This window comes from Leishmania panamensis, assembly GCF_000755165.1.
Source record: "Leishmania panamensis strain MHOM/PA/94/PSC-1 chromosome 2 sequence".
Classification (NCBI taxonomy): domain Eukaryota; phylum Euglenozoa; class Kinetoplastea; order Trypanosomatida; family Trypanosomatidae; genus Leishmania; species Leishmania panamensis.
Genome location: NC_025865.1, coordinates 80,979 through 105,193, shown reverse-complemented (window position 1 = coordinate 105,193; position 24,215 = coordinate 80,979). Strand labels below are relative to the sequence as shown.

The 24,215-nt window shown below is 61.7% G+C and overlaps 7 protein-coding genes across 7 annotated transcripts, besides 2 other annotated features; all 7 read left to right on the top strand.

The window, feature by feature from the left end:
• Positions 1-354: 354 nt before the first annotated feature.
• On the top strand, positions 355-1,944 carry LPMP_020210 (protein kinase, putative; the record flags this gene model as incomplete). The annotated part of the gene is made up of 1 exon (XM_010699864.1): positions 355-1,944. The coding sequence occupies one exon, from the start codon at positions 355-357 to the stop codon at positions 1,942-1,944; it is 1,590 nt and encodes a 529-aa protein (XP_010698166.1).
• Positions 1,945-2,938: 994 nt separating this feature from the next.
• On the top strand, positions 2,939-3,442 carry LPMP_020200 (hypothetical protein; the record flags this gene model as incomplete). The annotated part of the gene is made up of 1 exon (XM_010699863.1): positions 2,939-3,442. The coding sequence occupies one exon, from the start codon at positions 2,939-2,941 to the stop codon at positions 3,440-3,442; it is 504 nt and encodes a 167-aa protein (XP_010698165.1).
• Positions 3,443-5,098: 1,656 nt separating this feature from the next.
• On the top strand, positions 5,099-5,359 carry LPMP_020190 (hypothetical protein; the record flags this gene model as incomplete). The annotated part of the gene is made up of 1 exon (XM_010699862.1): positions 5,099-5,359. One exon carries the CDS (start codon positions 5,099-5,101, stop codon positions 5,357-5,359), a length of 261 nt encoding a protein of 86 aa, XP_010698164.1.
• Positions 5,360-6,349: 990 nt separating this feature from the next.
• LPMP_020180 (small GTP binding protein rab6-like protein) lies at positions 6,350-7,186 on the top strand (the record flags this gene model as incomplete). The annotated part of the gene is made up of 1 exon (XM_010699861.1): positions 6,350-7,186. One exon carries the CDS (start codon positions 6,350-6,352, stop codon positions 7,184-7,186), a length of 837 nt encoding a protein of 278 aa, XP_010698163.1.
• Positions 7,187-9,061: 1,875 nt separating this feature from the next.
• Positions 9,062-12,517, top strand: LPMP_020170 (hypothetical protein; the record flags this gene model as incomplete). The annotated part of the gene is made up of 1 exon (XM_010699860.1): positions 9,062-12,517. One exon carries the CDS (start codon positions 9,062-9,064, stop codon positions 12,515-12,517), a length of 3,456 nt encoding a protein of 1,151 aa, XP_010698162.1.
• Positions 12,518-12,904: 387 nt separating this feature from the next.
• Positions 12,905-13,088: a repeat region.
• A 1,404-nt stretch (positions 13,089-14,492) lies between these two features.
• On the top strand, positions 14,493-17,084 carry LPMP_020160 (glycosyltransferase GlcNAc-like protein; the record flags this gene model as incomplete). The annotated part of the gene is made up of 1 exon (XM_010699859.1): positions 14,493-17,084. One exon carries the CDS (start codon positions 14,493-14,495, stop codon positions 17,082-17,084), a length of 2,592 nt encoding a protein of 863 aa, XP_010698161.1.
• A 189-nt stretch (positions 17,085-17,273) lies between these two features.
• Positions 17,274-17,457: a repeat region.
• A 1,805-nt stretch (positions 17,458-19,262) lies between these two features.
• On the top strand, positions 19,263-21,938 carry LPMP_020150 (phosphoglycan beta 1,3 galactosyltransferase; the record flags this gene model as incomplete). The annotated part of the gene is made up of 1 exon (XM_010699858.1): positions 19,263-21,938. One exon carries the CDS (start codon positions 19,263-19,265, stop codon positions 21,936-21,938), a length of 2,676 nt encoding a protein of 891 aa, XP_010698160.1.
• Between the last annotated feature and the right edge of the window lie 2,277 nt (positions 21,939-24,215).

Below are 24,215 nucleotides of genomic sequence, written 5' to 3'. Positions count from 1 at the left end.
CCACTGATGGAGCTGCGGCACAGCTCATAGACAGCGCCGCCACGCAAACGTTAGCCAGCGAGCATCCTCTTGGCTGTCCCCCCGAAGAAGAGACAGGGCGAACCAAGACTGAGGAGTTGGGGCATAGAGAAGCAGGCGCGTGCTCGTCATCACCGTTATCACCACTATCGAAGCCACCTCACCCTCTTTCCCTTCCCCTCCCCTCCTCTCCTTCTCTCTTGGCTCTCCAACGTTGTTTCTGGCTTTCTTTGCCGCTCTTTCTCTCTCTGTGTGTGCGTGGGCGCGTGTGTCGGCCAGCAGTGCTTGTCTTGGCTGCTCCGCCTCTTTTTCATTTCTTCCGCTTTCACATCCGCCATGGGGGAGCGGTTCGAGTGGATGGAGTTCGGGGACAACGTCTCCGGCTCACAAGCGAGGGGCAGGAAGACGAACCTCATCAGCGCCGAGGAGGATGTCCCTATCTTCCTGCGAGAGGATGCCGGAACGGGCAGGGCGGGCACCTCGCATGGAACGGCGGCGCCAGGGAGCGCCGATCTCGACGCAAGGGACGGGACGCCGGCGTTTCTTCTAGGGTACCCAGCAGCTGGTGAGTCGCCCAGCTTGGGTGGCGGCTTCACATCCGCGGGTTCGCCGATGCGGGATGGCACTCCTCAGCAAAGGCTATTTGCATCGCCTGCAGCGCTGGGCCACTCTGGAGGCGCTGGCCAAGTGCCGGCAACGTCGTCAGCGGCGCTTTACGCGGACCAGCCCTCCGCTGCTGTCCTGCAGTTCATAGGCGACAGTGGACGCACCTGGGGTGGGCTGCATCGTGTTCGCATCCTTGGCAAGGGCAACTACGGCTGCGCCACCCTCTACTCAATGAAGGACGATTTCTCCGGCGGCGTTTCCCCAACTCACGCCGTTGTGGTGAAGGACATCAACATGCAGACGATGCTGAACCCATCGGAGGAGATCCTGGCCGTGCGGAACGAGCTGAAGGTCCTCCGCACCGTTCTGGGGCACCCGAACCTGGTGCAGTTCGTGGACGCCATGTTTGACGCGCGGCCGCCCAACTGCCCGGTGTCGTTCATCATGATGGAGTACTGCGCTGGGGGTGACCTGGCGGCGGTGATGGCTGGCTGTAGCGGGGGCAGTGTCGCCTCTGATGAGGCACTGTCCTCGCCCGTATCCACACCGCAGTGCGCCACGACCGCAGCCACGGTGGCCGGGCTTGGCCATCTGACAGAGCCGCACGTCACGTCGCTTTTTATCCAGGTTGCCGTGGCGCTCCAGTCGCTCCACACCGAGTACGGCATCCTGCACCGTGACGTGAAGCCGCACAACATCTTCTTGCTCGAGGATGGCATGACGGTCCGCCTCGGCGACTTCGGCATCTCCACCCAGCTCGACCGCGTCGGCGATAGGGCGAAGGAGGCGTGCGGGTCGCCCTACTACATGGCGCCGGAGCTGCTCGAGGAGCGGGCCTACGGTGCGGCCGCCGATGTGTGGTCGCTCGGCGTTGTTTTCTACCAACTCATGGCGCGCCAGCTGCCTTTCACTGCCACCTCAGCGGCGGAGCTTCGCTCGCTTGTGTGTCGCGGGCGCTGCACACCCCTCCACGAGCTCCATAACGAGGCCACGTCCCGCTACTCGCAACAGTTCAGAGAGCTAGTGAGCTCGCTGCTGACGGTGGATGCGGCGGCGCGGCCGACGCTGCGCCGTGTGCTGCGTCACAAGCACGTGCGTGAGTGTCTCAAGTATGTCCCTGTGAGTGTCTTGACGGCGAAGAAGCCGCAGCCGCCCGCACGGGTGTCCTGTTCGAGTGCAATGCCGTCATCCTTGCCACGGCCGTTGAGCGCGGACGGGCTGTACGCTGGCGTGTTCGGTGCTGATGCAGTAGAGCGGGCGGTGTCGCACGCCGTCCACGCTGGTGTGCATCCAATAGTGAACCGCGTTCATTCCTTATAACGGAGCCGCGGGTGTGCGTGTGTGTGAGGAGGAGGCGGAGGAAGAGGAGGAGGAGGAGGAGAGTCGTGCGTTGGAGGTGAAAGGGGGAGAAGGGGAGGGGTGGCGCCAATCGAGCTGGTGCATCCAGAACGGCACGCATATGTGTGTGTGTGTGTGTGTGTGTGTGTGGGCAGGGCTTTTCCATGTTTTGCGCTTCTTTCCACGCTGCCCCTTCCCCGCTGCTGCTGTTGCGAGAGCGCCTGCCTTCACTTGGTGCAGTTGGGGGTGGGGGTGCCTTCCGAGGTTTCTGCCTGAGCTCTGAGTGTGTGTATGTGGCAGCGCGTAGATGTAGAGAGGCTCCATCCAGCTGCTGTGGCGACAGCTGATCCCCCCCTCCGCCTGCCTCACCCCCTCACCCCCACCTCCGTCTCGCTTCTCATTTCATCGCATTGAATAAGGGATGCCCCGCTTATCTTAGACTGCGTGGAAGTTTCACCGTGGCAGCCGCGCGGGTGTGACAAGACGCCTCCTCAACGCACGTCATCCACGCAGGCGCAGGCGCGCGCGCGCGCCTCTCCCCGCTTCCCCTCACCCGAAAAGGCTCCTCTACCTCAGCCATTTCGAGATGCTCGCTGGCAGCAGTGCACGCCCACCCTCGCCACCTTAATTTTTCCGTTCCCCACTAACCCACTCTACCCTCCTCCTCCTCTTCTTGCTCGCTCCCTGTGCCTTCATCAATGCGGCTTTTCACCACCTCTGCCTACGCACACCCACGTGCGTGTTGTCCACGCAGTGTTCTTCTCGAGACCCTGACGCTGCTTTGCACTGATCCTTCTGCGTGCTCGTTGGGTTTGCTCCTGCATTGTTGCCGCTCTCGCTCTCTCTCTTTACATCCTGGCTCACGCGCACTGATACACGCCGGTGCACCCAGTTGCAACCATTTTTCTCTCTTCATCGACTCTGCGCTCTGTGCAGCACTGCCTACCGACACACACACACACCCCAGGCACTCACCATGCGTCTGGAGCTAAATGAGTTTGTGCAGGCCACCCGCAGCATGCATCAGCAGCCAGGCAGGGTGAAGCGAATGAGGCTGATGCTACGTCTGCGACCCTACCAGAGCCGCAAGGTGTTTCTGCTCAAGGCTACCGATGGCCGAGTCACAATGACGACGCGGGTGGAACATCAAGGGCAGCTGAGGCTGGTGGAAAGCCTTGTGAATGAGTTCGTGTCTGACTGCACCAGGGCATCGGTGGGTAGTCCTGTGCCGCCCACCGTGGCTGCGAGCGCTAGCGAGCAGCCAACGGCAAGCGCAGTCGCTGAGTTGCCTGTCTCGTCGGTGCCTGGGCACAAGGACCGCGGTGCCGGTGGTGTGGCTGCGGCTACTGCGACGAGGGCGACTGGGCAGGCCGGCGCTGGCAGCTCAGCGTCGCGCGGGCAAGCGCCAGCCTGCGTCTCCCAGGCGAGCAGCAGCAATGCGGGGCGGCAAAACAAGGGAAGGAAGGGCCGGCGCCACTGAAAAACCCGAACGAGCCAGGCGGCGAGGAAGGGCGCGCCGGCTGCGTTGGTGCAGGTGCGTCTGGGGGACTGTCCGGTGGCGTGACGTCCCCCCTCCCGAGTGAGGTGTGGTGTGTGCTTGGTAAGGACTCAGACGCGTAGGTACGTGCCCATGCAACAGCAAAGACAAGGCAAGCACGCGTTGAGCAAGGGCGCGGGAGGGGGGGGAGGGAAGAGGGGACGACTTCCCCTCGCCTAGCCACAAAGTCCTTTCCATAGGAGGTGAAGGATGCGTTGGTAGGTAGGCAAGGCGTGGGATGGGTGGTGGTGGTGGTGGGGAAAGGAACGCAGGGAGCGACCGGACTGGCGTCAGCAACGAGGGGAGAGAAAAGGGGAACTGACGTAGCCCTTCCTCCTCCCCCTGCTGCACAGCCTGAGTGTGGACTACAGCGTGCAGCGGGGGGAGGGGAGGGGAGGGGAGGGGGATGAAGGGCAGGGAAAAGGCGTACGTGAAGCGTGTTGAATGCGGTGTGTGCGCCTTTTGTTTGCTCGCTTTGCAAGCCCCGCCCGCTCTCTTCTTCAGTGAGGTCATTACAAGCACGCACGTGCTGCCCCTTCCGTTCTTCTGAGAACGTGTCCTCGCACGCTCTTTCCCTCCTCCTTCCTCCTCTCGTCCCCCCCTCCTCTCTCTCTCTCTGGCTCTCTCCGTGTGCATAGTAGCTTATTTCGCGCTCTCACACCGTCAAGCTCAGAAGCTACCCGATGAGGACACTTAACTGAGCGCTGTGGATGGACTCACACACCCACCCACACACGCACATACATGCGCCGAAGTCCGCTCATGCACAGTAGCAAGAAGCCGAGAAGCAGCGACGACGGCGGCGTAGAGAGGGAGTCGCAGAGATGCGAGAAGGAGGAGGAACAGGGGAGGAGGGCAGCGCGCGTGAGGGAAGGATGAGGATTATGGCTCCGATAGGGGGGAGGGAGGGGGGGAGGCTTCGTGAAAGCACCTCGGGACCCCCTTCTTTCCCTTCGCCTCTGCCTCGATTTGAGTATCTTTCGTCGCCTGATACGTCGCTTTTTCTTACGTTTCTCATGAGCTCAGCCACGCCTCCCATGAATGAGTGCGACTTGGGCCGCTGCTGCGTTCGACGCCAACCTACGTGCGTGGGCACACCATCGTCTGCGAGAGAGAGCGACAGCTACACAGTCTTGACCATGGGAGTCGGGGGCAGCACGACAGGAATTCCTCCACGTACCCCCCGAATGAAACAGAAAAATGCCGCATTTTTTACTTGCCCTCTGCGCCCAGCTCACCCTCTCCGTACACCCCCCCCCTCACCCTCCTACGTCTCACACACACACACAGCTGAGCAGTTGGCTCAAGACACACCGTGAGCACTCTCCATTGTGCGACTGGCTGATCAGGGCAATACGTATGCGGCTTTCTCTGGGGGTATCGATGAGTGTGCTGCACACGTGCTGCACAGCGCTGTCGCACGCACATAGGTGCTCTTCGAGGTCGACTGCTACTGGTGCTGCTGGCTTCCCGTCTCACAGTACCACAGCGCGCCTGTACGGCGACGCACAGAAGACGCGGGACCCGTTCCTGCGCGACGGCACGGCGACAAGTCGCTTCTTGCGCGCGTATCGCACCCGGCTGCCGTTCGCGGCCCGGATGTTTGGCATTTTCCTCGTTGGCTTTTCACTCGGGTTCGTGCTGGAGGTGTTCGCGTGCAAGACACATCTCTACGAAAGTGTCATGATGAAGAAGGATGCGCGGCGGCACGACTTCGACGAGTTTGTCCTCGACTTCCGCCAAAACATAGAGCGGTGGCAGCGGGAGGACAGGAGCAAAACACCAGCCATCGTAGGCGGCGCGGGGAGGGGCGCGGGAGCCTTCGGCAGGGAGGAAAGGGGGGGAGAGGGCCTCCTGTAGTATGCATCTCTCTCTCTCTCTGTTTCCCTCTCTATGGCTTGGGACGTCTTGGGCGACGCGAGGGCACCAGCTTACTTGCGTGTCTGGGCTTGCTTGGCTCCTCCTTACACGCACCTGTAGAGTCGCCTTCCCCCGTCCCCCCGAACCGATTGTATGATCTTAAGGAAAGTCCCACGTTGTGTGAGCTGGCGTTGTTGTTACTGCTACTGATGGGAGAGAGCGTGAGGGTAGAAAGACGGCGTATGGAAGAGGGGAAAAGTACAGCAGGAGGACTAGTGATGTGCAGCGGGGCCTTCTCTCGCTTTCTCTTATCGTCTCCCCCTCCACCATGCTTCGTTGCTCTGGGTGGCGGTGGTCGTGGTGGTGGTGGTGTCTTTTGCCTTTCTGGTCGCCCCGTCCGCCGTCACCGAGACACGCACCCGTGTGTCGTGGTTCCTCTTCCCTCCTCTCAGAATGAGGCTCGCCTACACACGACCGAACGCCGGCAGCCCCCCCTCTCTCTCTCCTCTCTCTCAACTATTTCTCTGTACTGGCAGTTTGTGACGGGAGCCAAATATCGTTGGCGCCGAGACCGAAAGCGAGCAATCAAGCGAGAAAGGGGTGGTGAGGGGGTGGGTGGGTGGGGCGACTCTACAGGTGCGTGTTGTGTACCCCTCTCCCTCTCCCCCCGCTTCCCTCTCGGACTACTGCCATCGGCAAACCTTCTCTCTCCCCTCTTCGCTTTTTGCTTCGCGGCGCGCGTCACCATCTCTGCTGTAGTGCGTCACTCGTCGCAGGAGTGGGCCTCGGGTATCAAGAGTAAAAGTTCGGTGTGCGACTGCGTCTGCGCTCTACACATTCAGCGAGGCGAGTCTCAAACAACCAAGTCGCGGTGCGCGCAGAGCCTGTCGTTCGATTCATTGCTCAAGCGACGTGGGTGTGCGGACGTCCCCACTCCCTCCTCTCCCCACCACGACATCCCCTACCTAGCTCCAAGGGACACTGAGCAGCATGGACTCAGCCGCCGCCGGGGCATCGAGCAAGGTGTCCAGCGTGTCGGCTTCTTCCTCATCGATGCTGAAGCACAAACTTGTTCTTCTTGGTGACCAATCTGTTGGCAAGACGAGCATCCTCACCCGGTTCATGTACGACACCTTTGACCAGCAGTACCAGCCAACCATCGGGATCGACTTCTTCTCCAAGACGATCCACCTCGAGGACGATCGTAATGTTCGGCTTCAGTTGTGGGACACAGCAGGGCAGGAGCGCTTCCACTCGCTGATCCCCAGCTACATCCGCAATAGCTCAGCAACTGTGGTTGTTTATGACCTCACCTCCCGCTCGACCTTCTTTAACGCCTTCAAGTGGATCGACGAGGTACGCTCGGAGAGCGGCGAGGAGGTCGTTATCATGCTCGTCGGCAACAAGATCGATCAAGCATCGGAGCGGCGCGAGGTGAGCGCCGAGGAGGCAATGAAGAAGGCGTCAGAGTGCAACGTCCTCTTCATGGAGGTGAGTGCAAAGCATGGCACACACATCAAGCAGATGTTTCGGCAGGTCGCTGCCGCGCTGCCGCTGCCGGCTGCCACGGGTGGTGGTACCGATGTCAATAGTGTGGAGTCTTCATCTGCTGGCAATACTGGCTCAGCGGGTACGATCGGCGGCGGTGTGGCGGCGCCCGGCATCAGCGCTGGCCAGTTTGGTAGCTTAGTTCGGACCCCCTTTCTGATTACTCCATCAGCGATGCAAGCCGCCTCGAACAGCACCACTGGCAGTGGCGGGACGGGCAGTGCTGAGGCCGATGCGCATAGAAGTCTCGGTGGGGCTTGCTGCGGGCGCGGCATGTAGATCGCGTGAGGCGCGCTGCCGCGCTCTTCCTCCTTTCCCCGCGGGGCGTGTGGGTTGTGGTGTCGCGCATTCTCCCTTTGCACTTGCGCGCCCGAACTGCCGCCCTGTTCGTTGTGTCGCCGCGGCTGGCGGATATCCACGTCTGCATCGCTCACACGCTTCTTCGCCTCCATCCCTCCATCCGCTTTCCCACCAGGATTTTCCCTCGAGAGAGAGAGAGAGGGGGAAAATGGGGGGGGGAAGAGCAGGAGCGAAGCAAAGGAAGGAACCCCTTGGCGTGGGTGCAGCGCTCGTTACCCGGTCTCTCTTCATGTGTGGTGCACGCGCCGCTGCTCCTCGCTGGCCATTTTTTCCTTACTCCGTGCGTGCTTGTATATTGTGCTCTACTTTGGCCTGATTGTTGCCACTGTGTGTTCGTGAGCGTCGTGCTCGATGTCTTTTTCTGTGTGTTGTGTGGTTGTGTGGTGTGTGGGTGGTGGGCGTAGCGTCGCTGGCCTTGGCTGGCGGGTTGCCGATTTTTGGTCTCCCCTGTCCGCTGCCGATGAAATCCGCGCCGTGAAGCAAGTCGAGGAGGAGCGTGGAAGGTGAGGAGGGGAATGGGCAGACGAGAAGGGGAGAGAGGGGAAGTGCCGTCATAGCGAGGCGCTTTGACGGCTGTTGCGTGCTGGCATCTCTCTGAGCGTATACACTGGAGTGAAGTGCGAGCAAGACCGTAGCCGACGGTGTCTGCGTCCACCCCCTCCTCCCCTTCTCTCTCTCTCTCTCCCCACCTGGCCCCCGTCTTGAGCGCTGACCAGTGTACGGTCGCGTTTATCTGGAAGAGGGAGCCGAAAAGGGAACCAACGAGCAGATGGACCGAAAAAAAAAAACGCCCACCGCCATCGGAGCGACGGGGCCCCGGCGCTTTTCTGTGTGGCGGTGGCAGCAATAGGCGATGTTAGATCGTGTGCGCATGTGCGCGTCATCCGAAGTGGCGAGGGTGGATGCAGGGACTTGTCCTCCCCTCCTCCCCCATACCGGGACTGTTTTGTTTGCTTTATCTTCTCCTTCGCCTTCTCTGGCCGTGAAGGGACTGAATGACAGCCACGGCGAGGAGGGAGTAGGGAGGACAGAGGGGGCGAACGAGGAGGAGGGAGAGGGGGAGGGAGCGAGACGACGACAACGACAGCACCGCCGCTCTCTTCCTCTCCTCCCTGGCTGATTGCCCACCATCGCTCTCTTTGCGCTTTTTTCTCTTTCCGTTCTCTCCGCCCCCCCCCCCTCTCTCTCTCTGCCCGGTGTGTGTGAGCGCGTCCTTCGCCACTGCGTGCTAGACGTGATGTGGTGGCAGTGATATCAAGACGCTGTAGGGTGGATGAACGCGTGCCTCTGCGCTCACGTACACCCATTCGCGCCTCCTTTCTGTTCTCGCGTTTATTGTTCGCTGTTCGTTCTGGTCTGGCTCTTGTGTGTGTGTGCGTGTGTGGATGTCTTTCCCAACTTCTCTTTTCAGAGGCGGGGATAACACACACACATCACCACCTGCCGCTACAGCAGACCTCACGGATATACTTTGGTCCAAGTCGCAGCAATCCCCACTCCTCCTCCACTCGCGCTCTCTCCCACACAGTGCTCGCTGCGCCCCTTCAGACTGTGAACTATGCAGACTTCATCTTCGTTCTCTCTCTCTCCCTCTCTCCCTCTCTCCCTCTCTCCCTCTCTCCCTCTCTCTTCCTCTCTCGTGCGCGCGCGTGCATGAAACTGCTCGCCCCCTCCATCCCTCACGCCCTGGCTGATGTACAGCCAGAAGCGCGCGCCTACACAGAGCCATCCAGCTAGCAACATAGTCATTCTGGACCCCTTTCTAGCTTCTTCCCATCGGCAGGATTGGGGAGAATGAGGTCGAGACTGCTGCCGAGCCGGCGGTCTCGCCCTGCTCGCTTTGCTCGCTGCATCGCTCTCTGTCTCGCCCTCTCTATCGGTGCCCTTGTCTTGTTCTCCGGGTTGTTCCTCTGGAAGATGTTTAGTGACGAAGTGGAGGGCGCGAAGACTGGCAGCAAGATGCCACAGCGCCCTTCGATGCCAGGCCACCCTGCTGGGTCATCGGTGCCTGACGCCGGCGCTGACGGCGTTGTTCAGCCACTGACTGGCAATCGAGAAGCAGCCCCGTACACGGAAAGTTTGGAGGAGCTTCTCCGGCTTCTGCGTATCTACGCCGAGCACCGTGGCGTGCGCGTGAATAGTACCTACCACGTACCTCTGGAGGCACTCACTGCAGCCTTAGGCCTCCGTGGCGGCGGCGACAGCTCGCAGAGAGGTGCGGAAGCCAGGGGTGCTGATCTGCAGCTTCCTGGGGCGGAGCTGCTGCATAGCCTCTACGGCAACGGCGGGCAGGCAGGTGACCACCTCTTCGCCAACTGGGTCTTGGATGACCCCGAAACGATCACAGCGGAGCAGGAGGCCTACGTGGAGCGGTACCTCGTCCCCACGCAGGCCGAGGTCGATCTCACGACGCTGCGTGTCATCTCGTCGTACTATAACACGCAAAGCAGCCGTGGCCTCGACCGCATGGCGGCCGAGACGGAGAAGGCGATGAACGATGACGGCTACGCAACGTATGTCCAACACTCGCCTTCGTTCTACGACGTCTCCCATGCGTCACGCCGTGGCTACGGCCAGGAGGGCAGCATCTTTGTAGCCGTCCCTTTCACTCTCAGCGATATCACGGAGGAAATGATCGACACAATCAGGCGTCGAGCATCCGCCGCGTCAGCTTTATCGCAGACCCCAGCGACCTCCTCGAGCGCGCCGTTACAGGGTAGGGTCGAATCCGTCGGTGGCGGCGACTTTGAGGAGTTGCGGCTCACAGCTGCGCGCTGCGCCATGACGGTGGAGTCTCTCTTCCGCCAAGCACACCGCGGCGTTGCAGTGACGATTGGGACGATTGATGTGGTTGCCGTGAGCGGCATCTCCTCGGCGACCGAGCTCAATATTGAAAAGCCTGCCGACGTGCTCTTTCCGCTTCGCACAGCAGACCGGGCCAAGTTGACTCCTTCGCACAAGCGGCGCTACAGCCGCATCACCTGCGAGCCGCCAGACTTTACCAGCGGCTGGGACGACGCTGAGTACGGCTTTCGCTGGAAGGATAACCTGCGCCGCCGCCGCGTGGTGGTGCCTCTCGCAGGGCTAGACGACGCCGCCGCGGCTCATTCGGCTCTGCCGCGGCGTGCAGACACTGCGGCGACACTGGAGCAGGACTTTGCTCTCCGGCATGTTGGGCGTTACGCGACGCTTCAGCTCTATCGCGGAGAGTCGTACATTTTTTTCCTCCGCGCCGGCTCTTTGGCTCTTCCGAACTGGGACTTGACGCTCCGACTGCTGTACCTGCGCACCCCGGCCCGCGATCGCGCTGTGCTGAGTAGCCGTCCGACACCGGGCGTGACGTGGAGGGCGCTTGCGGCCTCTGTTGCGAATGTGTGGAGCACCGAGCCCCTCGTGCGGCTGTCTCTGACGACGGCACCGGGTGGACGCCACAGCGAGGACGGGCTCGGTGGCGAGAGGGAGGCCGCCGCCAGCGTGCCACCTCCCGACAAGGTGGGCGAGCGTCTTTTGGCTGCACTACCGGCGGACGTGTCGTCGTGGCTCAGCGCGGCGCGGGCAGAGGCGGAGCTTGTGCTGTGGCTGGTGACGCCGAGCTGGCTGTGGCCCACCATGGTGGAGACGCTGGTGGATTGGCGCCAACTCGCCGCTTCGCCAGACCTACCAGCTTCAGCGACCGCGTCCTCTGTTCTGGGTCTGCTGTTCACCAGCGCTGCGGTGCGTGGCGTTCTCGGCGACGCGATACTGGATCTTAGCGATGCCGACTTGAAGGCAGTCCAGGTAGACACCTTGGCGAACTGTGATGGTGATGCTCCCACCAAAGCGTCTCCGTGTGGTCAGGGCATGGTGTATGTGCGCAGCGGCAAGAACTCTTCCACGAGCCGCACGCCACAGGCCGTCCTGTCGGCCAGCCTCACCGCATCTGAGGTATACGAGCTTCTGTTCCTGGACGAGAAGCGACCGCCAATGCCGGCTCAGCCGATCGTTCACATGCCACCATCGGCCTCGACGACAACTCCAGCGCCGTTCCGCGAATCGGGCGCTGCGGCAGGGCGACTCTGTGGGGAGGAGGAATCAGAGGCACCGTACTACTCGGCCGCCAACAAGGCGCTGCGGAAGCGCTCCTTCGAGCACTGCTGGCTGAAGGAGCACCGGGGCGCTGTGCGGCAGCAGGTGCGCCGCCTCGTCCACTCCACCAATGCCTCGACCGTGCTGCAGGCATCCCCGGGCATGCAGGCGCCTGCCGCAGGTGCGGCGGCGGCGGCGAAGTGCCGAGCAAAGGACAGCTTTGTGAAAGCTGAGGTCATGCCGCGCTCGAGTGTGTGCTTGGCAGACATGCGGTATCTTGCGCCAATGGAGGGGACGTGGCTCACGAATGCCGACGGAGGCACGTTGGGCAGTGGAGACCGGGCTCCCCAAGCGCATCACGCGGCCGATGAGCACTCGCCACTGCAAGAGAGCGCTTGGCTCGCGTCCGGGGCGAACGTGGGCAAGGTGAAGGGAGTAGCGACTTCTGCGCGTAACGCACAAGCCTCTGGTAGGGTCGACGAACTGCAGTTTAACTCACCGCAGTCACCAGGGGATGCGGCGTCGGCCACGGTTGAGCCGACACCGTATGTTCTCCAGGCTGTTGCGTCGGCTGATTTGCTCTTCGGCCCTGCGGAAGTGTTCTTCGAGTTTGATCGGGAGCACCAGTTGCAGACTCGATTGCGCAGCCTCTCAGAGCAGCTCGAAGAGCGCCGCCTCCACTATCAAGGACTGACTGCGGCGGCAGCGCACGCGCGTGTGCCCGAGGCTGTGGAGCTCGATCCGTCACTGCAGTTCATGGACAGCGATCTCGAGGATATGCACACCACACTGGCGCTCTGGACGCGGGGGTGGAACGTCTTCGGACTGACAGAGCCGGTGGCCGTAGGCACTGGCGAGAGTGAGCTGCCCACCTCTATGCCTGCGACAGCACCGGCAGCATCCGGCGCAGGACATGATGGGCAATGCTTCGTGGACGAGGCGGCAGATGGTGTACCGACAGAGCTGAGCAATGCGCGCACCTTCACCCAAGACAAGTTCTGGGCTTTGGTAATGTCTCACCGCGATGCCGGGACGCCTCTTGGCTCCACGAAGGAGCGGAACCAAACACCCACGCCGCAGGCAAGCTCGCCATCCCCTTATCCCTTGCGCCGAACGGTGAAGGAGTGGGAGTTGTTTGCCGGCGTAGATTTGACGGCGCTTCATGACGCGCTGCGCTCGCCGTGACACCCGAAGTTGCCCGACTCACCCCACTTGCCACAACGGCCCCGCGCAAGATGACGACGACCTCCTCATTCCTTCTGCGCGCCCAACGAACGCCTGAGCTCTGCATCACTCACCTCCTGTACGCCCACCCACCCACGCGGTTGACAGCAGTGTGAGTGTTCTCTCTCTTCATACGCTCTACTCCTCGCACTCGCACTGCGCTGCACGTCCTCCTCTGCACACCGCGTACTTCGCCTCTCTCGTACTACTGAGCTTCTTTCCCCCTCTTCTCTCTATTTCCGCCTTCGCCTTCTCCCCTGAGTGAGGAGGATGGCCACCCACCTCTCCGGCGCGTGGTGCCACGGCTCTCGTACTCCCTCCCCCCCTTCCCCCCTCCACTCCATGTGAGGAGAGGCCAGGTAGACGACAGGCTGCCCACGGGTGGTACGGCTGGGCGGGCTGCTGGGTGCCGGCGGACAGGTCTGGGCTGGCACTGTGCCGGGAAGGCGCGCGCGGGCAGGGCGCCATTGGGCTCGCCGGGCTCCCGTGTGAGGTGCGGGTGGGGGGTCCCCGCGCCGTGTGCCGTGTTGTGTCGCGGCTTGGGGGCGAGGCGAAGGGTCTCGGGGCCCTGGCCTGCTTCTTCCCTGGGCTCGTCAGGCGTGCGGCGCACGCGGGGGGGGGGCCCTGGCGCCGATGGCGCGGCACGTACGCGTGGAAGGGGGCCAGCGGGAGTAAGAAGTTTTTTGCCTCGTCAGCTGGTGCTGAGCTTAGGCAACTGACGATCACAACGTGCCTTGCGGTGGTGCCAGGCGACAGTGCTCTTCGCTCGCGACTGCTGAGTGTGAGTGCTACGTTACGAAGGAAGGCGTTGCGTGATGGCTCTTGTGAGCTGGTGTTGCGTCGCGGCCTTTGCACCTAGTCCATCTTGAACTATCGCCCAGCGTGACAAGAGGGATGATCTTGCACCGCGCCAGCTCCTCCCCGGCTCGTTCTCCCCCCTTCCTCTCTCCCTCTCTCTCTCTCTCCGTGTTGAAGCTGCCTGCGGCTGAGAGGATCATGCACATGCCTATCTGACTTGCTGTCTCTCCCCCCTCTCCTTCGCACGCCTCTTGGATGCTGCAACTCTGCCACCGCCACACCACCACCACCACCGCCACCACATCATCATATCAGCATCGGGTGAGAAATAAGCTCGACTGTGCACCGCGCAGGTGTTTTCATCGTGTCTTGTGCGAGCGCGCAGTAACAGCGAGACGTACAGACAAGAGAAGAGAACCCGTACGGGGGGAGAAGGGAAGGACGGGGGGAGGAGAGGAGAGGACGGGGGCGGGGAAGGAGGGCGGTCGCGCGATTCTCACGGGGAGGCACTGCGGCTCTTCATTCTCGTGGTAGGAGAGGGCGAGAGCGTGAAGGTGGGCAAGCAAGAGGGAAGGAGGGGGGAGGGGTGTATAGCGCGCTCGCGTGTGGCGCGGCTATTAGTCGTCCGTCGCTCTTCTCACTTCTCTGCGGCGCCAATCTGCAGAGGTGTCTGTGTGTCTGCAATCGCTGGGGGTTTGCATGAGCCAAGCCTCACATGGACGCTCAAGCAACCGCGCGTGTGAAGCGTGTGCCGCCACCGTCGCTGTTTGGTGACAGCCTCGACGGTGTCGTGGAAGTCGATGCTGCGGTCCTCGGTGACGCAGCACCGCGCATGGCAGCCGGCACAGCGTCTCGTCGTAACGAGTACGCGCGTGGTCTGCCTGGCTTCGCGCCGGCCTCGATGGCTCTCAGCGACGAGGGCACGGACAGACTTCCTCCTCTCGCTCAAGCGTTGCACGGAAGTCCCCACCGCCAAGGCCCGGCCTACGGGGATCGGAGGGCGGCTGCTGGCAGCGGCGGTTATGCGTCGACGCACTTAACTGGCAAGACGACCACCGGCGCTGCAACATCAGTGCACAGTCGCAGCGATCTTCGACTACTGAAGCGTCTGATGTGCTGTGCCAGCCGCGTCCATCGCATGCTGCGCCTGCTTGGCTTTGTAAACGATGACGATGACCCCGCGGACGTGTCGCAGACGCTCGTGTGCGCGTGCACTGCTGTCGGGGCGCTGCTGGTGCTTCTCTTGATTAATTTTGCTGCACTCGTGGTGGTGCTGGTGGTGATGGTGCCTGCTGCACAACGTCAGCTGCCTCAGACAGCTCAGTCGCTGCTGGACTTCAACCACAAAAATAAGGGCGGCACCGCTGACGGAGCCGCCCTCGCGTCTGGCCTCGACATTCGCCGGCTACTAGCTGGAGGGGGTCTTGAAACCTTCTTGCGCGAGGCGCACCGCGTGGAGGAGCTGCGCCGGCGTGTCCAGGGCAACGCTACGCTCTTGGCGGCACTGCGCAAGGCAAATGAAGCCCGCAACAACGACGGTGGACGCGGTGTCGACCTGGTGCGCCTTGCGCAGACGCTCCCGGAGCTGGAGTATCTGTCCTTCCTCCTCTATCAAGTGAGCGCTCATGTCCAGGCAGTGCAGGAGCGCGACCCAGTGATGGGGCTGGTGGAGCTGAGCGATTTTCTGCTCAACGCCAAAGGCCGAAGGGAGGCGCTGGAGAAGGCTGCTGAGCGCGCGCGCGCCGAGGAGGTGAATGTGACGACAGCTGCAACAGTGGGGGGTGGTGCACGAGCAACCGGCGGAGGTTCCGTGGAGAAGTGGAACGCGGCGCTGAAGGAGTCCTTTGCGGGTCGATCCGAGGCAGCCCGCCTGCGCGCGCAGCTGCGTGGCTTCATCGGCGTTGCCTCCTCCGAGGCGGAGCGGCTGACGCAGCAGCCCTTTGACGACCTCGCGCTGCTGCAGTACCGACACGCATGGATGCAGTCGGAGGTCCTGCCGATCATGCGTTCCCGCTCACGTCGTGCTGGTGCTCAAGCTGTCAAGGAGGGTCCCCACGCAGCCGTACTTCGCAGCAATACTGCCAGTCGTCCGCCAGAGAACACGTCTGTGCGTACCAGCGTAGAGGAGTTGAGGGTGTACGGTGTTGCGAACCGCATGGCGATGAAGGCGGTCTTGTACGAGGTCGCGTCGATCTTCAACCACATCTACTACTACCCCTTGCGCCGCTACGAAGCTCTCCGCCCCTACGGTGGGGACTCGGTTGCTGACACAGACGCGTGGTATTCAGCCATCACCGCTGCCGTGCAGACTCGCTTCGGTGTCCCGATTGCCTGCAACAAGGCGCAGACCACTGAGGCTGCAGCGCTGCCGCTGGTTCTGCGCGACTCTCCCCTCTCCGTCCTGGCACTGTCGCGACTGGGATTTCGGCGCGCCGAAGAGGTGGCACACCTGTACTCTCAAGAAGATCGCCAGCTGATGCCGCAAGCGCTGAACCCCAAAGCGGCGGTGAACGTTCGCAGCATCTTTGTGAGCTTCGCGAGCTACCGTGACGCGGAGTGCGCCTCGACGCTGCTGGACTTGTTCCGCGCAGCGCGCAACCCGCACCGCTTATACGTCGGAATCGCGCAGCAGAACCGCGCCGGTGACTCGCCGTGTCTCCTGCCAGAGATGTACACCCCTTATCTGTGCCCGTCCGAGGGGCTGCAGGGCGCTGCAGCCGATGGCGGCGTCGGCGCCGCGCGTGAATCGCGGGCGCGTGCGCGGGCTTTGTACGGCGAAGGTGCGGACTTGACGAAACCCCCCAACGGCCCTGAGGCCCGTCACTTTGATGAGCGGGTCTGCTTCCTGGCGGAGCAGGTGCGCGTGCGTGAGATCGACTCAGGTCAGGCGAAGGGACCGACGTATGGCCGCTACATGGCGATGCTGCTGTACCGTGGCGAGGGCCTGGCGCTGGTGCTCGACTCCCACAACCGCTTTAGACCTATGTGGGACGCCCTCGGCGCTACGATGCTGCTGCGCCTGGAGGATGCGAAGGCGGTGCTGTCGCACTACCCAGAGAGCTACCCCGGCGAGAAGGCTGATCTCCTGCCCTACCGCAGGACAACGGCATACCTGTGCAGGGCGCATTTCTTGAAGCCCTTCGGCTACCTTCGACTCAACGGCATCGTGATTGGCTCGACAGCGGAGTTTGCGAAGAACAACGTCTTCAACGACCCGTACGTGCGCGTTAAGTCGCGCGAAATTGATCCGACCACCAACTACCGCCTGCCGCAGCCGTGGGTGGCGGGCGGCTTCTTGATGGCGTTCGGTACGATCTTCCGCGACGTCCCCTTCGATCCACACCTGAGCTACATCTTCGACGGGGAGGAGGTGCTGTACTCGATGCGGCTGTGGACGCATGGCTACAACCTCTACTCCCCGCCACGAGGCGTGTGCTTCCACATCTATGGTCGTCAGGAGGCGCCGAAAGTGTGGTCCGAGTCCGCTCTGTGGTACAACTTGCAGAATCGGGTGCGCAGCAGGATTCAGTTCTATGTCCAGGCTCACCTCCTCCACGCGGAGAAGGTCCTGGTGCCGGCCAATAGCACAAACCCCTTCGTTGTGATGGACTCGAGCCGCTACGGGATGGGTAAGCAGCGGACTGTAGCACAGTGGTACGACTACGCTGGTATAGACCCCGTCAAGCACCAGGTGGATGGGCGCTGGTGCGGTGAGGACGTGACTCGTTAGAGGGTGCTGGTGCTCTGATACGTATCACTCACAGCTTCATCCCCCTTTACTCTACCTATCTCTTCCTCGCTTCCCAGTCGTTTTCTCCGCCTTCTCCCCTGAGTGAGGAGGATGGCCACTCACCTCTCCGGCGCGTGGTGCCACGGCTCTCGTACTCCTTCCCCCCCTTCCCCCCTCCACTCCATGTGAGGAGAGGCCAGGCAGACGACAGGCTGCCCACGGGTGGTACGGCTGGGCGGGCTGCTGGGTGCCGGCGGACAGGTCTGGGCTGGCACTGTGTCGGGAAGGCGCGCGCGGGCAGGGCGCCATTGGGCTCGCCGGGCTCCCGTGTGAGGTGCGGGTGGGGGGTCCCCGCGCCGTGTGCCGTGTTGTGCCGCGGCTTGGGGGCGAGGCGAAGGGCTCTGCTGGCCACTCCTGCGGCCTTCGCTCTGCTGAGAACGATTGGGGATTTTGTTCCACTGCCGCTGCCGTTGTTCAGTGTCTTTTTGGGCGTATTTTTGCTTTTCACATTGTTGCCGTTCTCACCCTCTCGTGGTGGCTGTGCGGCGGCGGTGCCGGTGTGAGTGCTGCCCCGATGTATACCGGTTGATGAGCCACGGAAGCAAACCACTTTACCGAGTCACCCAGCAGGATTGACACGAAAGACACGAGGAGATGAAAAATGGCGTAGCCGAAGGACAAGCGCGGTGAATTTCTTGTGGAGGCGCTGAAGCTCATGGGCCACTGTGCCTCTGTTTTGATTTCTCTTGCCGTGCCTCTGTACTCCTCCCCTCCCCTCTGCGCTCCTCCTCGTCCCACTCGTCCCACTCCCCCCTCCCCCCCAATCGGCCTCCCCCCTGTGCTGAACTTCAGCGCGGACTTACCGGTAATGCTGCCACGGGCCTGCTAAGTTGTTATTGTCTTATGACAGAGACTTACTCATTTCCCCGCTCTCCCCAGCTCACTCCAAAGCGGCAGCCGTGACTCCATCCACGTCGGCAGTACCACGCATCACTCCCACGCTGTTTCTCGCTTGTTTGTTACTGCCCTTGTCACCCTGTGTCTCTCTCTCTCTCGCTCGCTCTCTCACGCGAGGCGGAGCTACTGTTACCGTGGTCGGCCACTCCTTCCCCGAGGAAGTCCCCTCGGTGAGAGAGGCAGTTCTCTTCAAGGTGCTGCTCCTTGAACTCCTCGCCCTCCGTCTACCCGCCTCTCCGCTCTCTTCTCGTGCTCTCCTCTCACATCCGTCCACAGCACAAGCTGCGGAAGGGAGGAGGAGGAGGAGGAGAGAGAGAAGGTTTGTGACGAGGCGCTCCAGAATGAGAAGCGGCGGTGCAAGAGGCACCATACAAAGTGCTGGAGCATACCCAGGCCTGTGCGCTGCTGAGGGGTGAGGGGAGGCGAGAGCTCGGAGAGAGAAGAACTGCAGGGATACGCCTCTGCGGTGTGCCTCTTCGTTGTATGGGTGGGTGGTTCGGCCTCATTCGTCTCAGCTCATCGTTTATTGTTTCGCTCTCTTGGCCATACCGTGCGGGCCCGCTCTCTCTCAACTACTTGTGGGCTCTTGCACGTGCGCTTGGCGGGGAAGGAGAGGAGAGCGTGCTCCTGGCGCGGTGTTTAACTGTCGTGTGAGAGTACTCACTTCAGTCCCCTCTATCAGAGAGCCGATAACGCGCGCGTGCGTGTCCACTGAAAGACGTGTGCGGCCCTCTGCCTACGGTACGGACTTACGCCTGACGTGCAGAGTCGCATCACTTCCCTTGCGGTGTTTCTCTCGTTCTCTACACCCGCTCTCCTCGATCTCTCGCCACACACTCCCCCGAATCAGAATCTGCAATGTCGGATGGTAGGTGCTTACGACAGAGCCACCTTAGCGGCTCAGGTGGCGTGCTGAGCCGACACGGCTTCGACGATGAAGATGGCGGCAATGCCACCGCCGGTAAGGGCAGCCCAAGCACGGCCAAGTGTGCTCTGCTCAGTAGTGCAACGGCTTGGGGCGTCACGGATACCCGGAGAGCCGACCAGGGCAGGCGGAGGGATACCTCCTCGCAGGACCCGTTAGGATGCGACTCGCAAGGCTTCTCTGCCTACTCAGTGAGCTCGTCACCACCCTTTCAGACGACTGAGCAGCCACCTCGCATGTTTATGGCGACGAAGACAGAGGCGACGTCTCTCGCACCGGCATCGGGGCAGACAACGATGGCTCACAGAGGCACTCGTCCCCTTTGGGGTGGGCACCGTATCGCTCCCGGAGCTGCTGCTGTTGTGGAGGGCAGCGAGCTGCCCTACAGGCGCGACAGAGCGGATTGTGAAGAGGATGGTGCCTGTTTCTACCTAATGTCCTCGTCATCCAGGCTGTCTGCTGCAGCAGCAGCTGCTCCGCAATGCACCGCCAGAGGAAGCAACTGGCGCCGTCGGATGTGCCTGCACTGGTGGAGGAGATGCTCGCGAGTGTGGCTGTCGATGGGCCGATACCGAAGGGGGACGGCCCGGGGTGCAGAGCCAGAGAAAGGGCCCAGTCGAGGGCGGAAGTGGCTACTCGGGCTGCGAGCCTTCCTCCTGCTTAGCCTTGTCTGCAGCGCACTTCTGCTCGTTTGCTTACGCAGTTATGTCGCACATCTGCTGCGTCGGCCGCGTGTACCGGGGTGGAATGCCACCCTGTCTATCCTGGTTCAGCACGAGGACGCGCCACAGCGCATGCGCCTGACGTACTCCCAAAAGGTAAAGTGGATCCACCTTCCATCATGGACGCTGAGGGTAGTGCCGGCAAACTGTGAAGATTGCCTGGACAGCGACACGTACGCGGCCGCTGTGCAGCGAGCTGCTGAGGGGCTCGTACGAATGCAGAGTGAGGACAACGCGAGACAACTCGCCGGGTTGCGGGCGTTACAGCACCCGGGGCGCCACTTCGAGGACTATCGGGGTGGTCGGGGCCCTCACCTTCATGACGGCCTACCCAGCCTGGCAAAGGCGCCGCTCACGACGGTCATTTCGGAGGAGTTCCTCATGATGAAGGGCGGCCCATACGCGGTGTTTGCCAACGTTGGGGCACCACTGGGCCGGATCGGCCCGATGCTCTATGCGATGCGCAGCGTGACTGACGGTATCGATGTGGCAGCTGAGCTACCTCACTGGCGTTGGCTGCAGCACACCAGCATCTCCTCCCCAGCCGGCGCTGTGAGGCCGCCACCCTACATTGCCGTCATGGGCATCCCCTCTGCTGATACCACCTCCCATGCTCAGCTGCGAGACGCGCAGCGCAGTACGTGGTTCCACTACACGGCCGTTGCACGCCGCGAGAACCACTTTCAAGGGCGCCTTCTGCCCCTGTACATCTTCGCCGCGCCGGAGCGCAAGGCGGCACCGGACCCAACATGGATAGGCCAGGATGAAGACACCGGACCTGCTGCGGCGGCGGAGTTTTTTCGGCCAACAGCTCAGGAGTTCTCCGACGCAACCAACTTCTACCACGCACTTTCCGCGCAGCTCTCCAGAGGAGGCACGGTGCCTGGCGACTTCTCGTATCGCCAGCGCCGCATGTCTCTCCGACCCCAGTGGCGCACATCGGATCTCACGAGCTCGCCCTGTGGTCACGCCACTTCATCAACGGTGCGCAGCGGCCCCGGCAACCCGCGTCCACCGCTGGCGGTGCTGGCTGATTACCTTCGGCTCCCTGTCATTCCAGCCTTCACCGCGGCGACGCGCTTCTTGTGTGAGGCTTCGAGCGGTCTTTGGCTAGAGGCCCTTCAACACGGCAACTCGCTGTGGATTGACATGTTGACCGACCGCATACCGACAGCAGAGAAGGGAGGGGCCGGCAGCAGTCGCTGGGGGATGGCGACGGCTGTGGGGATGACCCAGAAGACAGTGCTGTGGCTGGAGTACGCCTACCACGCCTTCCCTGGCGTCCCGTTCATCGCCAAGAGCTACGATGACACCTACATAAAGGTGCCGCAGATGATGAGCGATTTTGCCTACGTGGTGAGTGGTCGGCGGCACCGCCACCTCGATGCAAGCTCGATGGATGACGACAGCAGAGCACCGGCTACCGCGGGGGTTGTCGGTGGTGAGTCATCCTCCGCTGCATCTCGGGTGCGGCTGGCACAGTCATCAGAGAGCGAATGCGTGTACTGGGGCCAGCTGGGGAGGCAGTCCAAAGGTGTTCCCTATTTTGTGGGAGTTCACTACTCGATGACTCGAAAGGTGGCGCGCGTCGTGTTGGAGAAACCACGTGAGACCTACGGCGTCAACGGACTACAGGACGTGTTGCGGCTCTCCATGCTCGACTTTAACCCCATTTTCGCCGACATCTACACCAGAGCCGCGATGACCGAAGAGGATCGCTTTATTGGAAAGGCCCTGCACGATGGAAGCGTGCGTGCTGCGCAGCTCTGTCCGAAGGAGCGTATCACCTACATCGAGGAAGGTCTGCCGCGCTTTCACGGGCTGCAGCGCGAGGTGCGCGGCACTGTGACGTGGGCGTCCGTAGTAGCTCACTACTGCACCCCGGCGGAGATGTTTTACTTACACAAGTACTATTTCGTAGAAGAGCACCGGGTGCGTGGCGGTGCCACGCCAGCCGAGGTGGAAGCGGCTGAGAAAGCGGCGCAGGAGCGTGGGGCGCAGTGGATACTCGCGAACATGAATGCCTCGCTGGACCCAGGCTGGGTCGACTTGCAGCCAATGCTTTGGGTGTCGCACGGCGCACGCCCTGAGAATGCAAAGGCGCGAATACTGTTCATACAAGACGGTGTCGCCGTGTACAACATCACCCTCACAGCGTGGAACCATGACGCGCTGAGGCCGGGCGGGCTCATGACGGTGCCGCATGTGAAGGTGAAGCGTGATGGGGACACGTATCCGGTTGTCGAGTGAGGCGTGCGGCGTATTTTTCTCTCTTTCTGTGGTCTCCCTCCCCCCTCAGACTCCAAAGAGAGGTGCTCGCACCTGCATATAAGCACTGCATGCGACTACTTGATGAAGTACACCCATACACATTACCCCCCCCCCCCCACCCACACATGCCAGTGAGGTGCGTTCACTTACTCAAATCATCTAATCCAACGCCAAGGAAGCGGAGTTAGGGATGCGTAATCGAGGAGTCGTGTGTGGCTCTGCCCTTACACGTAGTAATGAAGACGTGCAACAGTGATGTCATCTCTTGTTTTTTTTTTTGTTTTCATCAACTGTGTGCAAATCGAGTCGTTTAGGCTGGAGAGGTGGGCTCGATTGCCGATGGGTGTAAAGAGTCCACCTCTCCAGCCTAAACGACTCGATTTGCACGGCACAGGGGGCGCGCTGGATTGCAAAATGTTTTTTTTTTCGCTCTCTCACCTTCCCCACTCTCTTGTTGGGTACCTCGTCTGACCCAACTGCGCCTTTCATGATGAAGCGCTGACACGTCACCACCAGTGGTGCATTCTTTGACATCACAGGGTTGGGCGGGGGGGTACCTCTCGATCGCCTTGGTGTGGAGGAGGTGGAGAGGAAGGGAAGGGGCTATATATTTTTTGGGAGGGAGGGGAGGGGGGCACTGACACTCGGTGGGCACGGTGGTTACTTACGCAGGAGGCACCCCCGCTGCTCTCTTCCCTTCCACGGAGGGGGAGGGACTTACCTCGTTACAGCAGAGCAACGCGGAAACATGCCTCACGCAAGCGAGGTAGACACAGAGAGAGCGAATGTGCGTGCTGATGTACGGCGTAGAACAGACGGCGAGGGGCACACGCGTCTGGCTGGTCCCTTTCTTCCTCCTCCACTCTCCCCGCTTGCGGAGGCTTTTTGCGTTCGCGCCCCATTATGGTCCTGCGCTTTGTGTGTAGTAGGCGCAGCCGTCGCCCCCCTCTCTTCCCCCTTCCTCCCTCCCACGTTAACGTTCTTGATGAGCAGCGCGGGCAGCAATTAACAGAGAAGAACGGAGTGAATGTAATAACCCCCCCTCCCCCTACATGTACATGCGTTCAGCACAGTGCAGATAAACCCGCGTCTGCTGACACACACGGTTGTGTGTTGTAATCGGCGTGCCAGTGTGTGTGTGTGTGTGTGTGTGTGTGTGAGGTGAGCCGACACGCAGGGCATTTCGCGCGCTTTCCTCTCCTCTCTGCCTCGCACATCTTGGAAGCGTTCTCAGGAAGAGCGTCCTCTGAATGCGTAGGTAAGAAGAGGACGCTCCGCCCCACCGGGGACCAGTGAAATCGTCTTGGGGCTGAGGCGAACCGGAAGCGTCCGTGTTGCCGACCCAATTTATGGGCCACAGACTGCGTGCGTACGTGCGCGCAACTACATTCCGCTGATCGCACCCTCTTTGCCACTTTCCTCCTGTCCTCTCTCCTCCCCTTCGCCCCCACTTTCTCCCCTTCCCTCGCTTTGCCCTTCTCCAGCTTCCACTGCTTATCGCGTTGGACTCACAGCGCATCCACGTCTCCTCGCCGTCACCGGCTCGCATCCGCTTTCTCCTTACCTTTTCCCCTTTCCTGTACCTGTGCAGGTCAGCAGGGAGGGAGGCAGAAGAGCAATACAAACTCCAACGCCCCCCCTCGCGAAGCAGATCAGTTCGAGCGCTCAATGTGAGCGAGCTCAGGTGTCGCCAGTGCTCAGGTGCGCGCCGCTTCTCAGACTCCCCCTCGGTCTCTTGACTTCCTTCATCCGCCTCTGCCCCCCTCTTCCTCCTCCTCCCCCCTCTCTCTCTCGTGTAGAGCAGCCACGCGCAGTGTTGTTTCTTTCGTTCCCAAGTGTTTCTCTCATCCCTTCCTCTCTCGCCTTGTCTTGTCCGAGGCGTTACTGCACTGTCGTGCGTGTATGCCTCGTACATTATCCTCCTCCTCCTCCTCCTCCCGCACCAACATCACTGCGTGCAGTTTTCCCTCTCCCCATTTTTACCAACGACCGCGCTGTAGCTGCTGACCGACCCTCCCCCGAAGTTGGTCACGCCCTTGCGACCCTCGCACAGGTGCGTTGCGCCATTTTCACCAAAGCACACGGTTGCGGCCCTTTCCAGGCAGACACACACGTCCTGCCCGTCGCAGTGGTGTCTCTTTGCTCTTCTCTTTCCCTTCATTCTTCGTCTCTGGGCTCGCTATCGTAGATGGGCCGGCTCTGCTTGCAACAGACAACCCCCACTGACTTAACCACCCACCCACCCACCCACCCACC